Source organism: Numenius arquata, chromosome 6 (assembly GCF_964106895.1).
Source record: "Numenius arquata chromosome 6, bNumArq3.hap1.1, whole genome shotgun sequence".
NCBI lineage: Eukaryota > Metazoa > Chordata > Aves > Charadriiformes > Scolopacidae > Numenius > Numenius arquata.
In genome coordinates this window covers 27,317,664-27,336,495 of record NC_133581.1, presented here as the reverse complement: position 1 = coordinate 27,336,495, position 18,832 = coordinate 27,317,664, and the positions used below count along the sequence as shown (strand labels likewise).

Sequence of the window (18,832 nt, the reverse complement as noted above, 5' to 3'; positions counted from 1 at the left end):
CCACATTTTAAACATTCTGCTACTGGCAGCCACTATTGTTTAGGAGGTAGCTTTAATTAACAAAATGAACTGAAGCCACATTTCCCATCATGTGTTCTATCAAATAATTTACAATACAAAGATAAAAATTCATTGTATGAACAGTATATACAGTTTAATTCTCAAAACAGCAATCTAGCTTTAAATCTTAACGAGAATGTCTCCAGAGTAACAGGGATGGCAGTGGATTTGCTCTTGATTTAGCCTATTGTTCGAGAAACATACATAATTACTTAATCATGCATTCATTTATATCGATCAGATTTCAAACTAAATATAGATGAATGGACCACTGATTGTACTTAGATCATTTGGATCTCAGGACTTGAATGGTTTAAAAATAATGCACTGATTTACATGAAAATCAGTGACTTTGCACAGTGTATTTCACTCTCAGTTAAATAATTGGCGAAAAACGCTTTGCTTTTATTGCAAAACTGCTTTCCGTTTTCCCTCCATCTGCTTAAAAAATCTCAGTCTATTTGTAGATACTATTGGAGTGCTGTAACATTGGACAGGCTGCAGGGTATTAGCCAGTCTTTCTGGAAAGACACCAGCTGTATACATAGACAGCGCTGCTAACACCCCCACCCCCCCCCCCGATGCATCGATATTCCTGCCAACAGCGTGACCCAACCCCGTAATACTGAAGAACGTTGCTGTGGTTCACCTGAAGTAATGCATCACCACCGGAAAAATATGTTCAACCCTATTATTCCTGACAGCTGCGAATATGCTTATTTCATAGTCTACAGATATTGCGGATTACAAGCACTTTACTGTAACAAAACTTTTTTTTTTTTTTTTGTTTAAATTGAACGTTGGCTTGAAATACAAAACAAACATGGTATTCCTATATTGCTGTCACAGTCAGGTATGGGAGAATTAATCCCTTTTTTGGCCCTGCAGTAAAATTCATCCTGAGATTCAATGCTGAATACACTATACAAAGCTAGCAAGAGAGTTTTTTTGCTTAATCATAGAAAAGTCACATTTAAAAATAATTTCTTTAATATTAAACAGCTGTCCTTTATATTGTGCTTTGGCAGAAAAAAAAAAAAAAAATCAACAGAACTTACCCTTGCCAACAGCAGAAGCAAAGTACAACTGGAGTACAATGTGGAAACACACCGTTAGCATGTAAAAACCTGTATAAAAGAAACCACTATTGCGTGGAAAGAGTAGAAATACTGGGTAACAAATTTGGTTTACCAATTATTTACAGTCAGGGCAATTGATTTATTTGTTTAATTGTTTTTAAATGTATGGCTCAAGAAGTTACTGCCCACTTTCCTTCTTTACAAATGACACTAAAACGATGATTACAAAAGTGCTTCCTGCTCAAAAGGTCAAAACAGGCAACAGTCGACGAAGCTTTGTACCTCCTTATTAGAACAGCTGAGGGCAACAAGCCCTTTCAGTCTTTAATTCTCGGTATGTTGTAGGCGTAACGAACCAAAGGGAATCCTCGGCTTTGGTAGAAACACGCACGGCCGCAGGCCTGCACTTGGTCTGAGCTGTCCGAGACGAAGGAGTCGTCCTCGTCCGCGTAGTCGGAGTGGGCTGACTGGGTGCCGCAGTCCGACCAGTAGCCGTCCGGCCTTTGGCAAGGCACCACCGCCAGCGCCGGGCAGCTGTGTGACTTTATTAAATGTTTACAGGGCACGGGCTTGGATAAAAGGAGCGACTCGCAACATTCGCACACGGCGACGTTGCCCTGCAGGTGGGTGTACACGCCGCAGTCGTAGTAAAAATCCTGCGCCACGCAGCCCCCTTGAGCGTTGACGGCAATTGCCACCGCCCCGTTCTTCCTGGTCAGGTGGCGCCTGAGCAACTTCCAGTCTTCCTTGAACTTCGGGTTGAAGAACACGTACAGGACTGGATTCAGGCAAGCGGGCAACGGGAAAAATATCAAAGTAACAGACTTCATGATTTCGGGGCTGATAGAAATGGCGGTGATCAACGGTGCAAATGAGAAAAACGCAACTGGGCAGAAAAAGATGCAGTTTGTGAAGATGAGCCAAGCGACATGCTTAATCATGCTGGACTGCGAGTTTTCGGAGAGGTCCTCTTTTTCCAAGTTGCAATACAGTTTAGTGTAGATAATAGCCATTAGCAAAAACGCTAATGAATTCAGGAGCACTAAAGTTACTGTGAAGCCTAACGAAGGTGTTTCTCCAGTGGGGAAGGGCAAGCAAAGGGGTGATGCCGAGTACTCCGCTTTATAAAAAAGTGGTAAGCATCCCGCTACCACAGCGCACAGGAAAGCAAAAACTGCCGCAATTTGAAATTGTTTTTGGCGATTGCTTTTCCCCTTTTTAATAATCTCCTTCGCAGAGAAGCTCCGTTCAACAGCTGCCAACATCAGGAAAAAAATGGCACTTTCTGACGAAAAGACTGCAAGAAACCCCGCAACTCTGCAACCACTGCCAGTCTCCCACCATATGCCAAATTCAGCAAATCTTCCCCAAGAGACAGCATCCAAGAAAGTTAAAATACCGGTATAGACTCCCATAAATAAGTTAGAGACAGAAATCAGGCCTATAAACAGTTTGGAAGATGGCAATGGAGTACAGGATGCAAATACCGTTAACATGACAAGCAGGTTGAAGGACAAAGCAACCAAAAAAATAAACCAGACAGTAAGTCGAATCATCCAGCTTCCCAATAAATATTCACAAGGCTTAAAAGCACCTAGAAGAAAAAAAAACAAAACAAAACAGAAGGACAACCAATTTAGGAAAAAAATCAGGCCTTAATAAGCAAGACTTTCAAAAGGAATTAAAAGAGCACTCCTCATTAGTTCATGAATCGAGTACACAGCTGAACTGCTAAATAGGTCAGTTGAAAGTAAACTATTCTGGTGAAGCTATTTACTAATTAATTATGCCTGAAATAATAATTACTGTGATGAATGGTCACTTGAGAATACTTTGTATAAACAAGCTAGCTAAACAAACTTAATTACCTTCTAGCTACTCAAAATAGCTTTTATTAGTGCCACCTAAATACTTTCTATTTTCTTTAGATTTCATACTTAATTTAAAAAGTTGGTAAAAAAAATAAAAGCAAAATGTTCACAACTAACTTATAAGGGGAAAGGATTTTTTAGAAGTGACAAGTTCTCTCAAAAAATTATTCACAAACGTGCCTTCCGGAGTAACTTTTGGTCACAAGGAAACATCTGTAAAACAGCCGACAAATTCAACTTCACAGCTTTAACAGGGACAGGAATTCACCAGCAGTCTTCTCCCCCACCCTCCTCACTGAAAGACACTGTAAGCTTGGAAACTCAGATAGGGAAAATTAATCTTCTTCTTTTGTCACTTAAAAAAGCTTAAATAATAAAAGATGTCCAACAAGCAAAATAATATGAGGCAAGACAAGGAAGAAAGGTCACTACTTCTGCTTACCCTTCTAATCCTTCTAATTGCTATTTATCCCATGGGGAAATCCTACTGATTTTAAGTAACAATTAGAAGAGTTTAACCTCTCCTACATCCCCATTAGGCACCGCTAATTGTCCGAAGCACAATAGCTGGGGAGCTCTCCCTGCAGTCGGGCACTCAGGGAGCTGAAGGCAGAGCAGAAAAATGCCAAAACTGAGCTGCCACCTTGGGCTGGAGCACCTGAGCCGGATTCAGCCCCCGAGTCCCGGGTCTGGGCGGCTCATGCCCTCCCTTTGGGCCGGTGAAAGGTAAGTAGGACCCATCCCTAACAGCCCTGGAACAGCAACTGCACAGAACGATGTGATGTCAGTGCAAAAGTCTCCCAAGGCTTAAAAGCACTTCCAAAAATTACCAAACTGACAGGTCAAAAAAACAATCTGTTCGTTTAAACAACCAAGCTTCACTTCTGGGCAAGAAATAATGGTGCTAACTGGATTATCAGACCAGTAAAATTCGTGTCCCCCAGCCCTTCCTTTTTTTTTTTTTGCAGGTATTCCTGAGTAAGACATCCTTGCTGGAATAATTATTTTTACAGTACAAAAATATGATGCATCAATACCTGCTAAGCTGAATCTACTCAAAAACAGGAACAACTTCCTACTTAGGAAAGGTAAAAATGTCAATGCCGTACTTCCAAAATCAATTTCGATTCTGTTTTCTAGTAGCTGTAGAGTGAGGTATCTCTAGACGAACAACAAACCCCATCACACTACCCTTGTTTTTCTCCCAAGGTCTAACTATTCTTAGATTAAAAGTTACCCTCTTCTCTCGCTAACATTCCCAGCCCACCGGGGAAATCCACGCTCAGAAGGATGGATTTTGCAGCTTTCCACTGTTAGCGATCCATTCCTGCCATTAGGCAAAGCGGAAAGTGGATCTACGAGATGAGCAATGATTCAGAACTTACACAGTGGGTGGAGTGTCCTACTTATGACCAGACGACAGCATGGCATAGAAAACAAGCTGTTAGTATGGGAGGGACTGGTGAAAAACAAGGCAAATTGGGAACTTGTAAAACAAGCTCTTCATTCCTTTTGGAGCTACAGCATCTCTGGCATGGGCAAAAAGAGAGAGCTAAAGGCTTTAAAGATTTAACCCATGTAATGCACCACGTGAATTCTCATTCTGTGACCAGGAGATCAAAAACAAATAAGCAGCACTGGTCAAATTAATTCTCAGATCACGTACAGTTACATTAATAAAATATTTGACTTTCTGAGCACATTTTTTTTTGGCTGTGATCAAGAAACCCTTGTGATATTCTACATAATAAAGCTGGAGCTAGCCCAAAAGATGAAGAGCAAACACATTTTTGTAATGGATGTAAAATACCAGTTTAGGAGAAGAGAATGAAAGAAGACTTCATCCAGAAGTAACTTTACTGGAAGCATTCTGGTCCCCCATCTAAGCCTTCCTGTTTGCATAACAGGAAGGTACAAGAGTTACAGAAGGAATCCTCTGGAAGAGCCGTGGCAAAGGCAAGGAAGTAGGAGGCACCACAGCAAGCGCTTTAGGAGCTGAGTGTGTGGAAAATTCTGAGTGTGTGTGGAAATTCACAGTACGAGGGAGATAAGCAGAAGGGCAGCAATGAAGCTACCTAGAATGAAAATACTCTTTTACAAGCTGAAAGACTTTCAACGCTCCTGGACTGTTCAAGCCTAAACTGAAGTAGTTCTGGTACGCCAATAAGACTACTTGTTGCACAAATTTCTGCAGCAGTTTAAGATGCTACTGCCTGCTCCAGCTACTTGTAACAGCCCTCTGCTGTCAATTAATGCAGCCATAGCAGGGCTGGGGAACAGACCACGTGAGCGCTCCTCCTCCTCTCTTCTGCAAACACGTCAGGGGTAGTCAAAACCACCAATGACAGCAGTTGGAGTTAAGCTTTTAAAGCACAGGCTGACTTCTCACCGAAACAGATGAGCATTCATACAGTCTGCTCCACAGACATCTCCTTGGCAAGAGTAAGGCAGAATTAGGGGACAGTGCATTAAACACAGCAGGCTCCAAATAAAAGTATTACAGTCTTGTATGTTCTGCTTACGCTTCCTTCTCTAATATAGTGCTGCGTGTCTAAAGCTGAGGCAAATCTTTGTGATTGCTCATCCAAAACAACATTGACATCAAATGAAGTTTCACCCAAGCATTATAGAATTTAATCTCTGCGTACAGAATGACTAAGAGGAATGAAACATGTCATTCCACAGACAGCTATTTGCATAACACCGTGCCTGAAGTTCACAATGTGGCTAAAGCACATTATAAGATTTACCTGTTGCTGGCGTACAGTGAATAATAGTCTGTCCCAGTTCCTCATTTTCCTCATTTCTTAGAGCATCTGCATCAGCTGTATCCAAGTAAAAATGAAAAACAGGTTAGTTGTAGGAAGTAATAATAAAAAAAAAAAAAAAAAAAGGAAATGCAGTGAAGCTGCCTAGGATGGAAGTAGTCCTTTGAAAGATCAAAGGCCTAAGACTTCATCAACGTTCAAGCCTTTAACAAGTGGAGCTGTTCTGGTTTGCCGTGTAAGGTCAAACGCTCAGTGCAGAAATTGCTGCAGCGGTTTGAGTTACTACTGCCTGTCCCAGCTACTCACAGTGCTTTATAACAAAGCAGCAACAGCTTTCATCACCAGGGAAAGTCCTATGGGCCTTGAAGTAGACAGTGGAAGGATAAGCCCTTTCTGAACAGGAAGGTCGAAATACTGAGAACCATAAAACTTTTGTTCTGGCAGAGAATGACAGAAATGACAGAGAATAACAGAATACTGGCACTTTAGAATTTAAAAAAAGAAAAATTTCTTTTTTTTTCCCCTTAAACAGGCAAATCTTGCATGTTTAGAAAGAACACGGCACTGCCTATCTGTAAGTAGCCATTAAGCACTTTTAGAAACAGCTTTTGTATCTCTGTAAAGATTTAAGTTTTCCAACTTCCCTTATTCAAAGACAACATACACTGTTAGTTGGTCTAGCCTGGCCCAAAACAATACTGCCCGTTTAGTACAATGAAACACTTACCCTTCTCGCGATCCATCAAGGCACCTTGATCTCGGTGACTGGAATCTTCAGCATTAGAGTTTAAATAAGAATCACAACCCCAAAACGCACAGCACTGGTAAGCATATGGCACAGAGAGTGACCTGAAACACAGGCAGAACAACAAAGAGTTGTAACCTGAGTTAAGCTTACCATCTATTAAAAATATTTAAGTGGCACACTTCAGTGCTAAAAACTGAAGCTGCTTTTTGTTACGGTCACTAATAAAAAACTATTCCCAACTGGATCAGTTGTAACTATTTGTGATGAACTTTTGGACCAAGATAAAGGACAGGTGATGCGTCCAAGTCTGGTCTGCTGCAACAAGTACAAAGAAAATTCCATGATGTTTAGCTCTCTTTACTACTCATTCTACTCCATATACAAAACAAATTCTGATCAGTGGTTTCACTGAATTTCACTGAATTTTTTTTTAGAGTTGGAAGGGACCATATAGATCATCTAGTCAAACTCCCCTGCTGAAGCAGGATTGCTTAGAGAATGGTTGTAGTATTGCTGTACAAACTAAACTGAAAACTAATTAAGCAAATTAATTAAAGAGCAACTGTTTTCTAAAAAACTAAATTCCCAGATGATCACAGTGTTAAAAATTTATCTTTCCTTCTCACTCTTTATTTTCTGGCCCTGAAATAAGATATTTTTTTTCCCCCCACTATTTGTATGTTTGACAGAAATGATGCATACTATTAATCCTGGGAGAGGAGGACAGCTGCATAGAGTTTTAAAAATATCACAGAATCACAGCATCGTCATGGTTGGAAGGGACCTTTGAGATCGAGTCCAACCACACAAAAAAAAAAACCAAACAACAAACACCACACCAAACAAACAGACCCAAACCAACAATCTCGGGGGCACTAGATAGAGCATGCCCTGAAGTGCCACGTCTACACGTTTCTTAAATACCTCCAGGGATGGCGACTCCACCACGTCCCTGGGCAGGCTGTTCCAGGGCCTGACCACTCTCTCAGTAAAGTATTTCTTCCTAATATCTAATCTAAACCTTCCCTGCCGCAACTTCAGACCATTTCCTCTGGTCCTGGCATTATTCCCTCGGGAGAAGAGGCCAACACCCACCTCTCTACACCCTCCCTTCAGGTAGTCGTAGAGGGCAATGAGGTCCCCCCTCAGCCTCCTCTTCTCCAAACTAAACATAAGTCCACATAAACAATGAGATAAGAGCAGCCCAGAAGCTAATTTTTGTGACTCAAGGCTACAGTATCAGCTGTCTGCAGTATTGTTCCTGAATTCTGCTCTTGGAAATATTTAGGAGGAATGTCAACCTAAAGGATCTCACAATGCATTAGTTCTCAAACACAGATCAAACCCTAAAAACTGATCTGCTGTTTCCCCAGGACTGCTGAGGCCTGATTTGGATTCCTTTTGCTGGCCTTAGACAAAATAACAGTATCTTCATCTCCATTGTTTCCATCAGATGGTATGGGAAACAATTTCTAACTGCTTCTTGAAGATTGAAATGCCAATGTGCAGAAAGATCTTTGAAAATGCAAAGCAGTTAATCACTGTCTGATCCACCTCCCACTGAAATTGGTACCAGGTTTCCATTTGAATGATTACTGTTACTCTCATGGTTTGCCTCCAAGAATAAACAGCATATGTATAAAGCATGGCGATCACGGAATCAGACACCTGCGTGTCTGCTCCCGTTCTCCACACTCTGAAAGACAGATGTGCTCAGTTCAATAACAAATGGAATCCACCCAAACCACTACTCCAAAGTCAGATGATATCTGCCTGAAAAGTGGCAGAGGAAGAACGTAAAAGTTTCCAAGAAAATTGTCTGCAAACAGCTTCTATACCAGAACAGTCAGATGGCCTTTTCTATGTGCCAAGGTTAAGGGCTTAGAGGACTCAGCAGACCGTTTGTCATCAGATTATCTAAACTGGCTTTATTTATTGTCACGTTGCTTGTTACTGTCAGTGTAGTGTTATTTATCAACATACCGGAGCTTTGCAAAGTTCTTCGCTGCCAAAGCTTCTTTCAACTCAGAATTGCCTGCAAGTTTAAGCTGGTTCAGTCCACTCAATCCTTCAGTGGGAACCGAAGCGAGTTCATTGAAACTTAGGTCTCTGAAATGCGAATATTAAGACAGTGTGACAACAACGGAAGTTTGAAGATCTTATAGCATGCACCTCATTGGAGTAGAAAGGCTTTTTAAGTCTCACACCAAGGCAGTGGTCTAGCAAGAGCCTGTCAGGGCAGCAGGCACTTTCAAGAAGTGTGCCCTGCATCCCTTCAGTTAGCAAGAGGTTTTGTGATCCAGAGAGATGAAATATACGATGGGCACACACCAGTTTTAAGCTAGAAACATTTACTCTCTCGGCAATTTAATGGTAGAAAGAGTAGGTTACTGCACAGAACAGCCAACTTACAGATTAACAATAGCTCCAACAGTGGTGAAAGCTTCCTTGTGGATCTGATGAATCCGATTTCTACTGAGGTCGCTGCAATGAATGCCAAATAAGATTATTTTAGCAGTTTCATCAAAGCTTTGTAACAGCCACTGTACTGTGAAAAAAAAAAAGCTAAGGTGACAAATACATTATGCCTTTGTCAGAAAATCTGAACCCTCCCATTTCTCCTTTCTCCCCAGTCAGCCAGGTGCAGTAGCAGCCAAATCCCTTGGTAAGGCAGCTGTATCCTACTTCACATCTCATCCCCAGAGTAGAATGCACCTCCCATTCCTGCCCCCTTTCCCTTTCTTCCTGGCACTAGCAGCTCAGCCGGCGCTCCCAAGGCAGAGGCCAGCTCTGGCATCACCCATTCCTAGGCTGAAGGTACCAGGATGGTCGCCTCAGTGACAACCCCACTTGTGGCAGGGCACAGATCAGGGGAGACAACAAGCAGAAGGTAATCTGCTTTGTTGGATTTCAAAATCCAGATCCAGCTCCTGCTGGACCACTGTGACTTATATCATGACATTCTTTTTACAATTTATGGATTTTTTCCCCGATCATTTCAATGTTCCTATATAATCTTCATATAGCTAGAGATGTAAGGGGAGGGGATAACTTTATTTACTGGTCTGCTCTTCCTGAGGAAAACACACAGGATCTCTTCAATAAATACTATATAATGGAATAATATAGTAATAACATCATGCAAAATAGTGGACTATGGAAAACAAATCTCCTTTTTTATTTCTCTCTCTCTCAGTATAAATATACAGAAGTGTCTTTATAGGCTAGGAAAACAAAATGGAGACTAGAACTAATGGGACTGAAAGTGGCTGCTGCTAGTATCTCTTGTACTTGGTTTGCTTCACCTTAAGATCCAGCATACCTGGCCTTTTGCCATCAATCGGATTTGTAACACCAAACCCTGACATAGGTTCACATGGGAATCAAAAACATCTTGTTCTACTCAGTATGAAGCTACGTGCACTTACAGGATACGAAGGGAGGACAGTCCTTGGAAGGTATCCTCTGTGATTTCATGGATTTGATTATGCTGTAAGGAACTGCAAAGTGAAAAAGTAGAAAGAGAACTTTATTGGCTAACTGGGCTGACTTCAAACCAAGGCATAGCTCAGTGCCTGCTAATACATAGGTTTAGCCTTACCAACGGCAAGATTTTTCTCACTTCCCCTTGTAGGCAAATTATTTAAGTATTTTGTATTAGCCATGTTAATACAACCATGAAGCTCTTTCTTGGCACCTCTGCCCAATCCCAATTCACAACTCATTTAATTTAGGAAGAGACTGTTAAATGTGGACTGAATTATTTCCAAGCTAAAAGTAACACTTCGTGAACTTTGAAGAATCACACTGAAATTTAAAACAAACCTACTTCATTCTGCAGGGAATCATCAGGCATATTCTAACCCTGGGTGCACTTTTATTTTTCAAAATATGGATTTATTAAAGGAAAATGTTGAGAAACGCTTCAAGAGCTAACGGGCAAATTATACTTCCAGTTCAGTAGCTCCCTTTACAATCAACCATGCGTACAGCGAGCCCAAAGATGTGAAGAGTATAACAGCAAAAGCCTGTGAGAAGTCAACTAGTTCCCTGTAACTCAGGTTACAGGGAACGAAGCTTGAGTGCAGTAGAGGTAGAAGGAGAAGTAGGGACATACACAAGTGGAAAAAAACATGGAGGGTCTGGAAATTACGCTTAAGAAGCTTTAAAGTAATGAAGTAAAGAAAAGCAAAGATGAGGTTTGAATGTATCTTACAGGGACTAGAGAAAAATACATTTTACACAAGCATAGGATGATGGTTGGACGGAACTAAAGAAGAGTGGAAGAGATAAGAGGCAGTAAGAAAAGCAGATAAATACTCATTCCATTTACGCATATAGCAATAGTACTATTAAATGCAGGATTAAGGTGTCCTTCATTCTTTTTTGTGCCATAGGAACAATTAGACCTTAGCTAATTGAGGAAAACACAAGCGGTCGAATTCTCTGTCCAACACACTCCTCACATGAGATCATAGAATGGTACCGGTTGGAAGGGACCTTAAAAATCATCTAGTTCCAACCCCCTGCCCTGGGCAGGGACACCTCCCACTAGAGCAGGTTGCTCAAAGCCCCATCCAGCCTGGCCTTGAACACCTCCAGGGATGGGGCATCCACAACTTCTCCGGGCAACCTGTACCAGAGTAACACCACAATGGTCATATTATCTCTCTCTGACTCCTTAATCTTAGAACATGATGATCAAACATGAAGCAAAGAAGTTTCTAGAGGCTTGAACTCAACATACTAAGGACGTAATAAAGGTAAACAACATGTATTTCTACTTACATTTCTTCCAAGGAGTGGCATCCCTTAAAACTTGGGAGGTCCTTTATATTGTTATAAGACAAGTCCCTTCAAAATAGAAAACGGAAGGAAGTTTTTTAGTTTAACTCATCAATTGTAACCATTAAATAGATTAGCAAAAAAAAAAAAAAAAAAAAAAAAATCTTTCTGCTAGTTTTTCCACAGAATGTTACTAAGGGCAGTTTAGAGAAAATCATGAAGGGAATCACAAGCACGATCTCGCCACAGCCATCCTAACTAACCCCAGCGTGCACTTTGATTATACATACGTACACCCAAAGATGTAGAAAGACACAACTGTTATGTCAAGCTTGCAGCAGGCAGCAAATAGCAGAAATAAGGCTGTCTATGTAACTTTGTAAAGCGTTGATTCATTGCCTTACATTCACTCTATTTGTGTAAACTTTCTGAAAGCTACATTTCTCTCCCCCACTTTTTGTCTCTGAATTCAGCGAACAATTTTTTTATTACTTTGCTGAAATATTCAACCAGTGATGCAAGCAAGCATTAAAAAAATTTCATCCCAAAACTTTCTATTGGACAAAATTAACAACTGAAACTATTGCTCTGTAACTGAAAAGTAATGGAGAAACAGGTCATGCTTTTGTAGGGGCCTCAACAGCTCATCAGATCCCTCCCAACCACTATTTTTGATTCTATTCTATTTCTATGTATACTCTATTTCACTGCTTTCGGCTCTTGCATCTGGATAGATATAGGTACCCCAAAACCATACCATACAAATTCCCCAAATTCTGAGAGTTGTAATCTAAAAAGGTTTATTGATAATCTGTTTTTTTTTTTAGAATAAACTGGATAGATGGCATGCAATGCAGGAATTTGGTGCAAACTTTGATTCAGTGTGCTGGTACCTCCCTAAGAGCTAGAAAACCGCCAGATTTTCTGTGAAAGTGTACAGCAAAAAGGACATTAGAAACTTCTAATTTCTGTTCAGAAGAAACTGCCATTTGAAAATAAATATTATCTCATCATTCTTTTTCCTCAGTTTTTCTTCTCTAAAACAGAACATGTTTTTCAGCACTTTCTGCTTCTGTTCCAAATTTTCCTGTGTGTATCCTTTGCAAACATGGCTTTGCCTCTCCCCTCCCAATGGTTTCATTTACCAGTTAGGGGTGGGGGTTTTTTTTTCATTTATTTTGGCACATCCTTACTGCTTTTTCTGTCATACCTTTGTATTACTATCCTCTTCCTAATCCTCACCTCCGTTTCTCTTGGTTTCTGAATCTCTCTCCTGTGTTCCCGGACACAAAAAGTCAATGAACTATAACTAAACTCTTCCTTAACATCAGAATGTAGATGATGACTGTTGTGTTAAGAATCAATGGTGGCAGAGTGAATTTGCAGACACAAAGACTGTTCTGCAGCACCACCTTACATAGATTTTATAACATATGAAAGAAATATGTAGCGACCCTATAAGGGAGACCCTCTTTCAGGAATATAAAGCATTTCATCAACTCTGCCATGAGTCTTGATTTGAAGAATCAAGAAACTGGAGTCAGATTTCCAACTTTGATAGAACTACTAGGATGAGCAATTCTAAGCAATACTTCTGCTTTAAATGAGATTCAAGTTTCTTTTAAAACATTTTGATGCAGATGAAAACAGGAACACAATGTGTATACTTACAAAGTTCGTAGCACCTTTTGCTCTTGGCATAAATTAACAGGAATACTGTTTATCTTGGTCCCTGTTAGAGTTCTGTGAAAAAAACCCACCATATATAAATGTTTGCAGTGTTGATGGTAGATGGCATAATAAGCATATGTATGAGGAGAATAAGGATGGCGTCTCAGCTATTGGGGTGCTAGATTCACCCACCAAAATTTTTTTTGGTTTGGTTTTTTGGAAGAGGCCAACTTTTCTGTTTTTCAGTTCTGTGAGAGGAGGGTTAGTATCAATGGCCTTTTTATAGGCTGTTGTCAGCTTACCCTATTAAAAAAATTAATTAAGGTATCACAGTAAGAAAAGCTATATAAATACATTTATTAACAGGAAGAGAACAGATATCCAGTTGCTCTCCAGAGACTAATCAATTCACAAGAGGCAAATCCAAGAAATTATTGGAAATTATTTCTGTAAAAGATACTTACAAGCTCTCCAGATTAACGGTTCCTGTCAAATTAGGAAACCACTGCACCATGCTGGCACCCCGAATGACCCTAAAAAAATCCCCACAAAAATTAGCTGCAAACTATTATGCAAATGAACTGTGACAATCCATCCAGCTATCAGGTAGATATTTTGACTAAGGAGACATTATAACACTCTTATTGCTTTTGTTTAAATTGTGTAAAAGATAGTCTTTTCACTGCTTCTTATAGTAGTAATCTGCTTAACAAATTACTCCTCCACTAGCAAACAACTGGAATTCATCAAGCTGGAAAGAGTCGTATCAATACACGTATGAGAAGGGCATAAACTCATAGGTAGTTTGCAGTTCAGAGTTTCAAGTCTCACTCCATTTTGCTCATTCATCACCCCCAGAACGGCTATCTTTTGAGAGCGTGCATGCACTAACTTGCAAAACATTCTCACAATGTACATCCCTGTTCAAAAACCACCCAGGACATATTGCAGTTTGTTTAAGTAAGAATCTGAGCATTTGGCCTGAGGTTATGTGTCTTATGCAAGGTAATGAAGATTAAAAAAAAAGAAAGAAAAAAGATTGCAGAGCATATTTACTAGAGCTTCTTAAGAAATTGGATATTCCCAACAATAACAATGTTTATTGAAGATTACTGCAAAGAAATAAGGCAGTCAGAAAATTTAGTTATTTTGAGTTCTTAGCCACAATGTTTCATATCCATTTATTGCACTATATAGTTGAGAGGATACTTACAGGGAATGAAGATCTGACAGATTCTGAAACGCTGAGTTCCCCACAAAAGACAAAGGATTATCATACAAATGTCTGGGAAATGAAAAACATGTTTCAATCGTTGTTCTTACAGTCACTGTCTGCAAAGACTAAAAATAGATGCATGAAAATTACTTACATCGTTCTTAGAAGGGGGTTTCCTGCAAATGCACCGTCAGGAATTACGGAAATGTAGTTACTGTGAAATCCCCTAAAGATATTAGCAAAGAAGAAAACCAACATTTAAAAATATACTGCAAGTGGATTCAATCAACAGTCATTTTCTTCACACCTACTCAATTCCCAATCCCGCCAAAAATAGGACTGTAGTTAAATAGGAGTATGTCTAACTGTAGGAATAACTTTGAAGGTATGATTTCTGTCTACTGCATATCAGCTAAACCAAAAATATTTCATTAGAAAGAAACTATTCTGTTCAAAACATGATTCTGTGCTTTCTCTCTTCTTCCTCCTCTCTTAGGGAGGGGACAGGGAAAACACGTGTGATCACCGAATACTTAATTCTGCTTCTGGAGGCCAAAACCAGCTCATGATTAAGATCTATGCTAATGGTTCTCCTGAATAAATTGCTTGCTTATATAACTCCAAAATAATTTTCAATAGGTTCCCTCTCTAGCTGATGATTATATTTTCCTTTAATTATAGCTTCACTTAGCATAATTTAATCTGATTTAGGTTGCTGCATAATGAGACAAGCATTCTTAAATGCAGGAATTTCTTTTTTTATTTATGGAAAGAAGAAAGAAAACTGGTAAAAAGGGAGAATAAGTAATACTCACAACTCCTTTAGATTTGGGAGTGCTTTTATGGCTTCAGGGAACTCTACCATGTTATTATAATTTAAATCCCTAGAAGAAGCAAAGCAGGAAAATTATAAAGTTCTCAATAGTGATCATGAATTGTCAAAACAGTTTTTGTTTAAGACAATTCACTGAAAGTAAAAAGTTCTCAGAATATCTTTAGCTAAACCACAGAATAACTTTAACTTAGACATTTAGGCTTCTGATGTTTTACATGCTTTATAACCAGCTAATAACTTAGGTAAGATATTTAATATTATCCAGAGGATTATGCATATTAAGTCAAATAACATTTCTTTACAGTGAAGCTTGGTATTTTTCAACACTTCACAGATTTTTCTTCAACAGAATTTACATGGAAATGAACTAAGATTTCAAAATTTAAAAAAAAAGTGAATATAAATAGCTACTCTTTAGTAACTTACCAAGAAAACTTTATCTTTTGGGTTTTATAAAAAAAACAGTAAATAGTCTGTTAGGTAAGAGCAGAACTTGTAGCAAAACCAATTACAAATACTGAACAGAAGCAGAAGGAAATCTCATCACACTGAACCAGCACATGCCGGTGATAGGGATCTGTTGAGATCTCAGTTAACCTGCTGTCACCGTTCGAGCAGTAATGTCAGGACCTCCTACAGTCTTTTTTCCACACAAGGGGCTCCTTACAGGCAGCAAAAACATTTTGAGAGCCTTACACCAGCTGTGCATATTTACATAGCATCTAATTATTACTTAATTGGGGTTCCAAGAGAAGGACAAGGTAGTTGGAGTAAGTCCGGGACTCATCTGAACTCTTCATTTTAACAGCGGCTGTCACTGGGTTGCCCTTGCCCTCCTTCATTGGTTTTATTTATTTAGCATTCTCCTAAGCATAACAAGATGCACCGCTGAAGGAGATGCTGCTTATTAGACGTTCACTGAGTGCACTGAAGGGAAACGGCAAATGTAACGCAAGCGGCTGAAAGCCACTCCTGGCCAAGGAGGCACTCTGGAGGTTGAGCAGAACTGCAGAGCCAGGATCCAGCCACTAAAGACACCCAGTTCTGGGGCAAGCACGAGTTGTCGGTGGGGACGACAAACACGGGGTGAGGGGAAGGTGATGCTTCCCGCTCCCATCCCCCGTTTCTGTGTGAAGGCACAATAAGGCTCACTGGTTCTGATAAACTGGTCCATAACCTTAATATTTGCCAGTATTTGAAAGGATCTCAGGTGAATCTCTTGTACGAGAGGCTGGGAACCGGGAGCTGGGCTGGTTTCCACCAGCTTGCAGAGTGTGGGTTGAGGAGCTGCGGGGAGGCATGAGCGACAGCCTCCTTGGCAGTGCCCATTCAGTAACAGAGGAGCAACGGAGAAACAGCTCTCTGGGGCCCTCTGAGAAACCTCCTACCGTCACACAACAGTTTTGGCAGTGTAATCTTCGGTATGTTTAATCCTACAGTAAATCTGAGAAACAAATATTTGTCCTTTATCACCCACAGGGCCACTCAAACACTTCTGATATACCCACCTCACTCAGTGGAGCGCTGTGCAAAGATACACCAGTTAGATCAGGGCTAGGAACATTAGAGCCACATCTTCCAGCGTGACATTTCACCCAAGCTAATATTTACCTGCTTCTCAACATAGTTAATTAGTTTTGGTGGAGCATTGCACTGATAGCAGCCTTCAGTTCTGAAACCTGAGCTGGATGGTGGTACGTGTTGTGCGGTGCACACATGCCTTATTTGCAGTATCTTCACCATACCAGTAAGGTAACCTTGATTAAGCTGGGAATGAGACAAACACTGAACAATGAGATACTTTAAGAAGCGTACTTACAAGGTTTCAAGGTTGTCTAATCCATCAAAACAGTGTTTTCCTATAGTTTTTATTTTATTATTATGAAGATGTCTAAAAAGCAAAAATAAAACAAGTATGAAAGCAAGTGAATTATTTCACGTTTAACAAGTTAGCAGATATTTCTATGAAATCAAGACAGTTAAATGACTTAGAAAAAACAGTACATGAGGTGGATTATGCACAAGAATGTCTTTCACTTCCAGACAGAAATATTTCATCCTGATATGGGAACAGAATAGATTGCCCGCAGTCAAGACAACCTATTTTAAACATTTACTCACTATCCACAAGTGTGATAAAAATATGACTTTAACATATAAATCAAACTAATTTTTCATATTAATCCTTGGAGATATTTAAGACTGCACAGAAACAGGTCTGTGGCAGGTAATATTTTCTTCTTTTAATATCTCTGAAAGCTTTCCCTGACAACCACTGGTTTGAAATATTCATTACTAAAATGAGATGTCAGGAAAATATATATCAATCTCACTACCCATGGCCCATTCGACTTTCTGTTTGGGAGAAAGTCGTAATTAAACCTTCCGCAGATTGTCTAGTATACATGGTATCACCTCTTGCTAGTGGTGTAAGCTGTTACTAGACAACTGAGCTGAAACATAGCAAAATACCATTTCCAGTGCCATCCCAGATTAATCAAACCTGTAACCAAGGAGAGAATCGAAGTGACCTAAGAAATACAGTTACAAATACTCACAGAACAACAAGACTTGAAAGGTTTGTAAATGCGTAGTCAGGAATGTGCGTTATTTTGTTGAGAGCCAGCGTTAACGCCTGCAGAGAGGGGAGATTGCTGAGCGGATAGATGGGAACTTCTGTCAAACTGTTGTCATCCAACCAAAGGTGACGCAACTGCACCAGACCCTCAAAACTGTCTTCTGGTATGGCAGTAATATGGTTAGCATCTAAACGCCTACATTGAAACAGAAAGAATTCACACAGTAAACTCACAAACTACAGGTAAGTAAAAATATCAGTTAAAGTCCTAGGACTCCTGAATATTTTTTTTAAGCCTGAATATGCTCTACTGAAATAATATCACAAAGTCTGAAGGTTTACCGAATGATGCATGAACATCCTTTCAAAGTAAATGAAGAGCCCATAAAAGAAAGCTTCACAAAAAACTTCTTCTCAGACGTTTTTTAATAAAACATTTTAACAAATTCATATGCTTAGAATCAGCTTGAAGTGAATTGGTAACTCTATAGATATCTCCCCCCAATGCAACCTGCAGCTGCTAATACTGGAACAAGTCTTTAAAATGGTAGCCTGATAACGTATCAAAGTTTGCAGAGGCATTTACGCACTTGAACTGATTCTCCCTCTACCTACACTGTCAATAGCATCGTATACTGCTATATGCTTTGTTTCGTGGTGCCGCTGTACGCCTTAAGTGACCACTTTATAGAACAAGATTATTGTTAAAGTTGTTATTATTATTATAAGCAGTTGTTGAACAATGACAGTTATGAATTATCCCGACAAAAAAAACATTATATCATCCACTAAAACTGAGAAGTTTCTTCCGCTCTTGCACCTGTTCCTTTCTAACATACTCCCCAACAAAATGCGAAATACCAACCAGCGCTGTTGACGATTGCCTGTTACTGGATTTGCCATCACACTTTTTCCTCAAATGAACTCCGATGGCAAACACTCGCGGTAGTAACACGCACGGAAAGCGACTTAACGATCTTTCATACAGAAAGTCAAACCACGTGTGACAATTAGTTCTGCCACAGTTAGCAGCTCACCTATGCTATGGGGTCTCACCGCTTCTTCAGGTTTCAAAGCATCAAAAAAAGAAAAAAAAAAAAAAACCAAAAAAACCTCCACACCTGGAAACCTAGGAGGCTAAAATGCACGTCCTCAGCGCTGGCTCCAGATGTGAAGCCCTCACGACGGGAGACGCAGGTGTTACTGTCAGAGTCTCACCAA

General features: G+C 39.9%; 1 protein-coding gene across 1 annotated transcript in view; it reads right to left on the bottom strand.

Moving 5' to 3' along the window:
* Positions 1–856: 856 nt before the first annotated feature.
* The window catches only part of LGR4 (leucine rich repeat containing G protein-coupled receptor 4), a 79,389-nt gene continuing 61,413 nt past the window's right edge, over positions 857–18,832 (bottom strand). Inside the window, exons 5-18 of the mRNA XM_074148538.1 lie at positions 17,592–17,807; positions 16,853–16,924; positions 15,014–15,082; positions 14,353–14,424; positions 14,196–14,267; positions 13,447–13,515; positions 12,983–13,054; positions 11,315–11,380; positions 9,955–10,026; positions 8,939–9,010; positions 8,510–8,635; positions 6,506–6,627; positions 5,761–5,835; positions 857–2,733 (exon numbers count right to left, since the gene is read on the bottom strand). Coding sequence (XP_074004639.1) covers positions 1,457–2,733; positions 5,761–5,835; positions 6,506–6,627; positions 8,510–8,635; positions 8,939–9,010; positions 9,955–10,026; positions 11,315–11,380; positions 12,983–13,054; positions 13,447–13,515; positions 14,196–14,267; positions 14,353–14,424; positions 15,014–15,082; positions 16,853–16,924; positions 17,592–17,807 — 2,452 coding nt within the window. The 3' untranslated portion in view covers positions 857–1,456. The remainder of the gene's footprint in view (positions 2,734–5,760; positions 5,836–6,505; positions 6,628–8,509; positions 8,636–8,938; positions 9,011–9,954; positions 10,027–11,314; positions 11,381–12,982; positions 13,055–13,446; positions 13,516–14,195; positions 14,268–14,352; positions 14,425–15,013; positions 15,083–16,852; positions 16,925–17,591; positions 17,808–18,832) is intronic.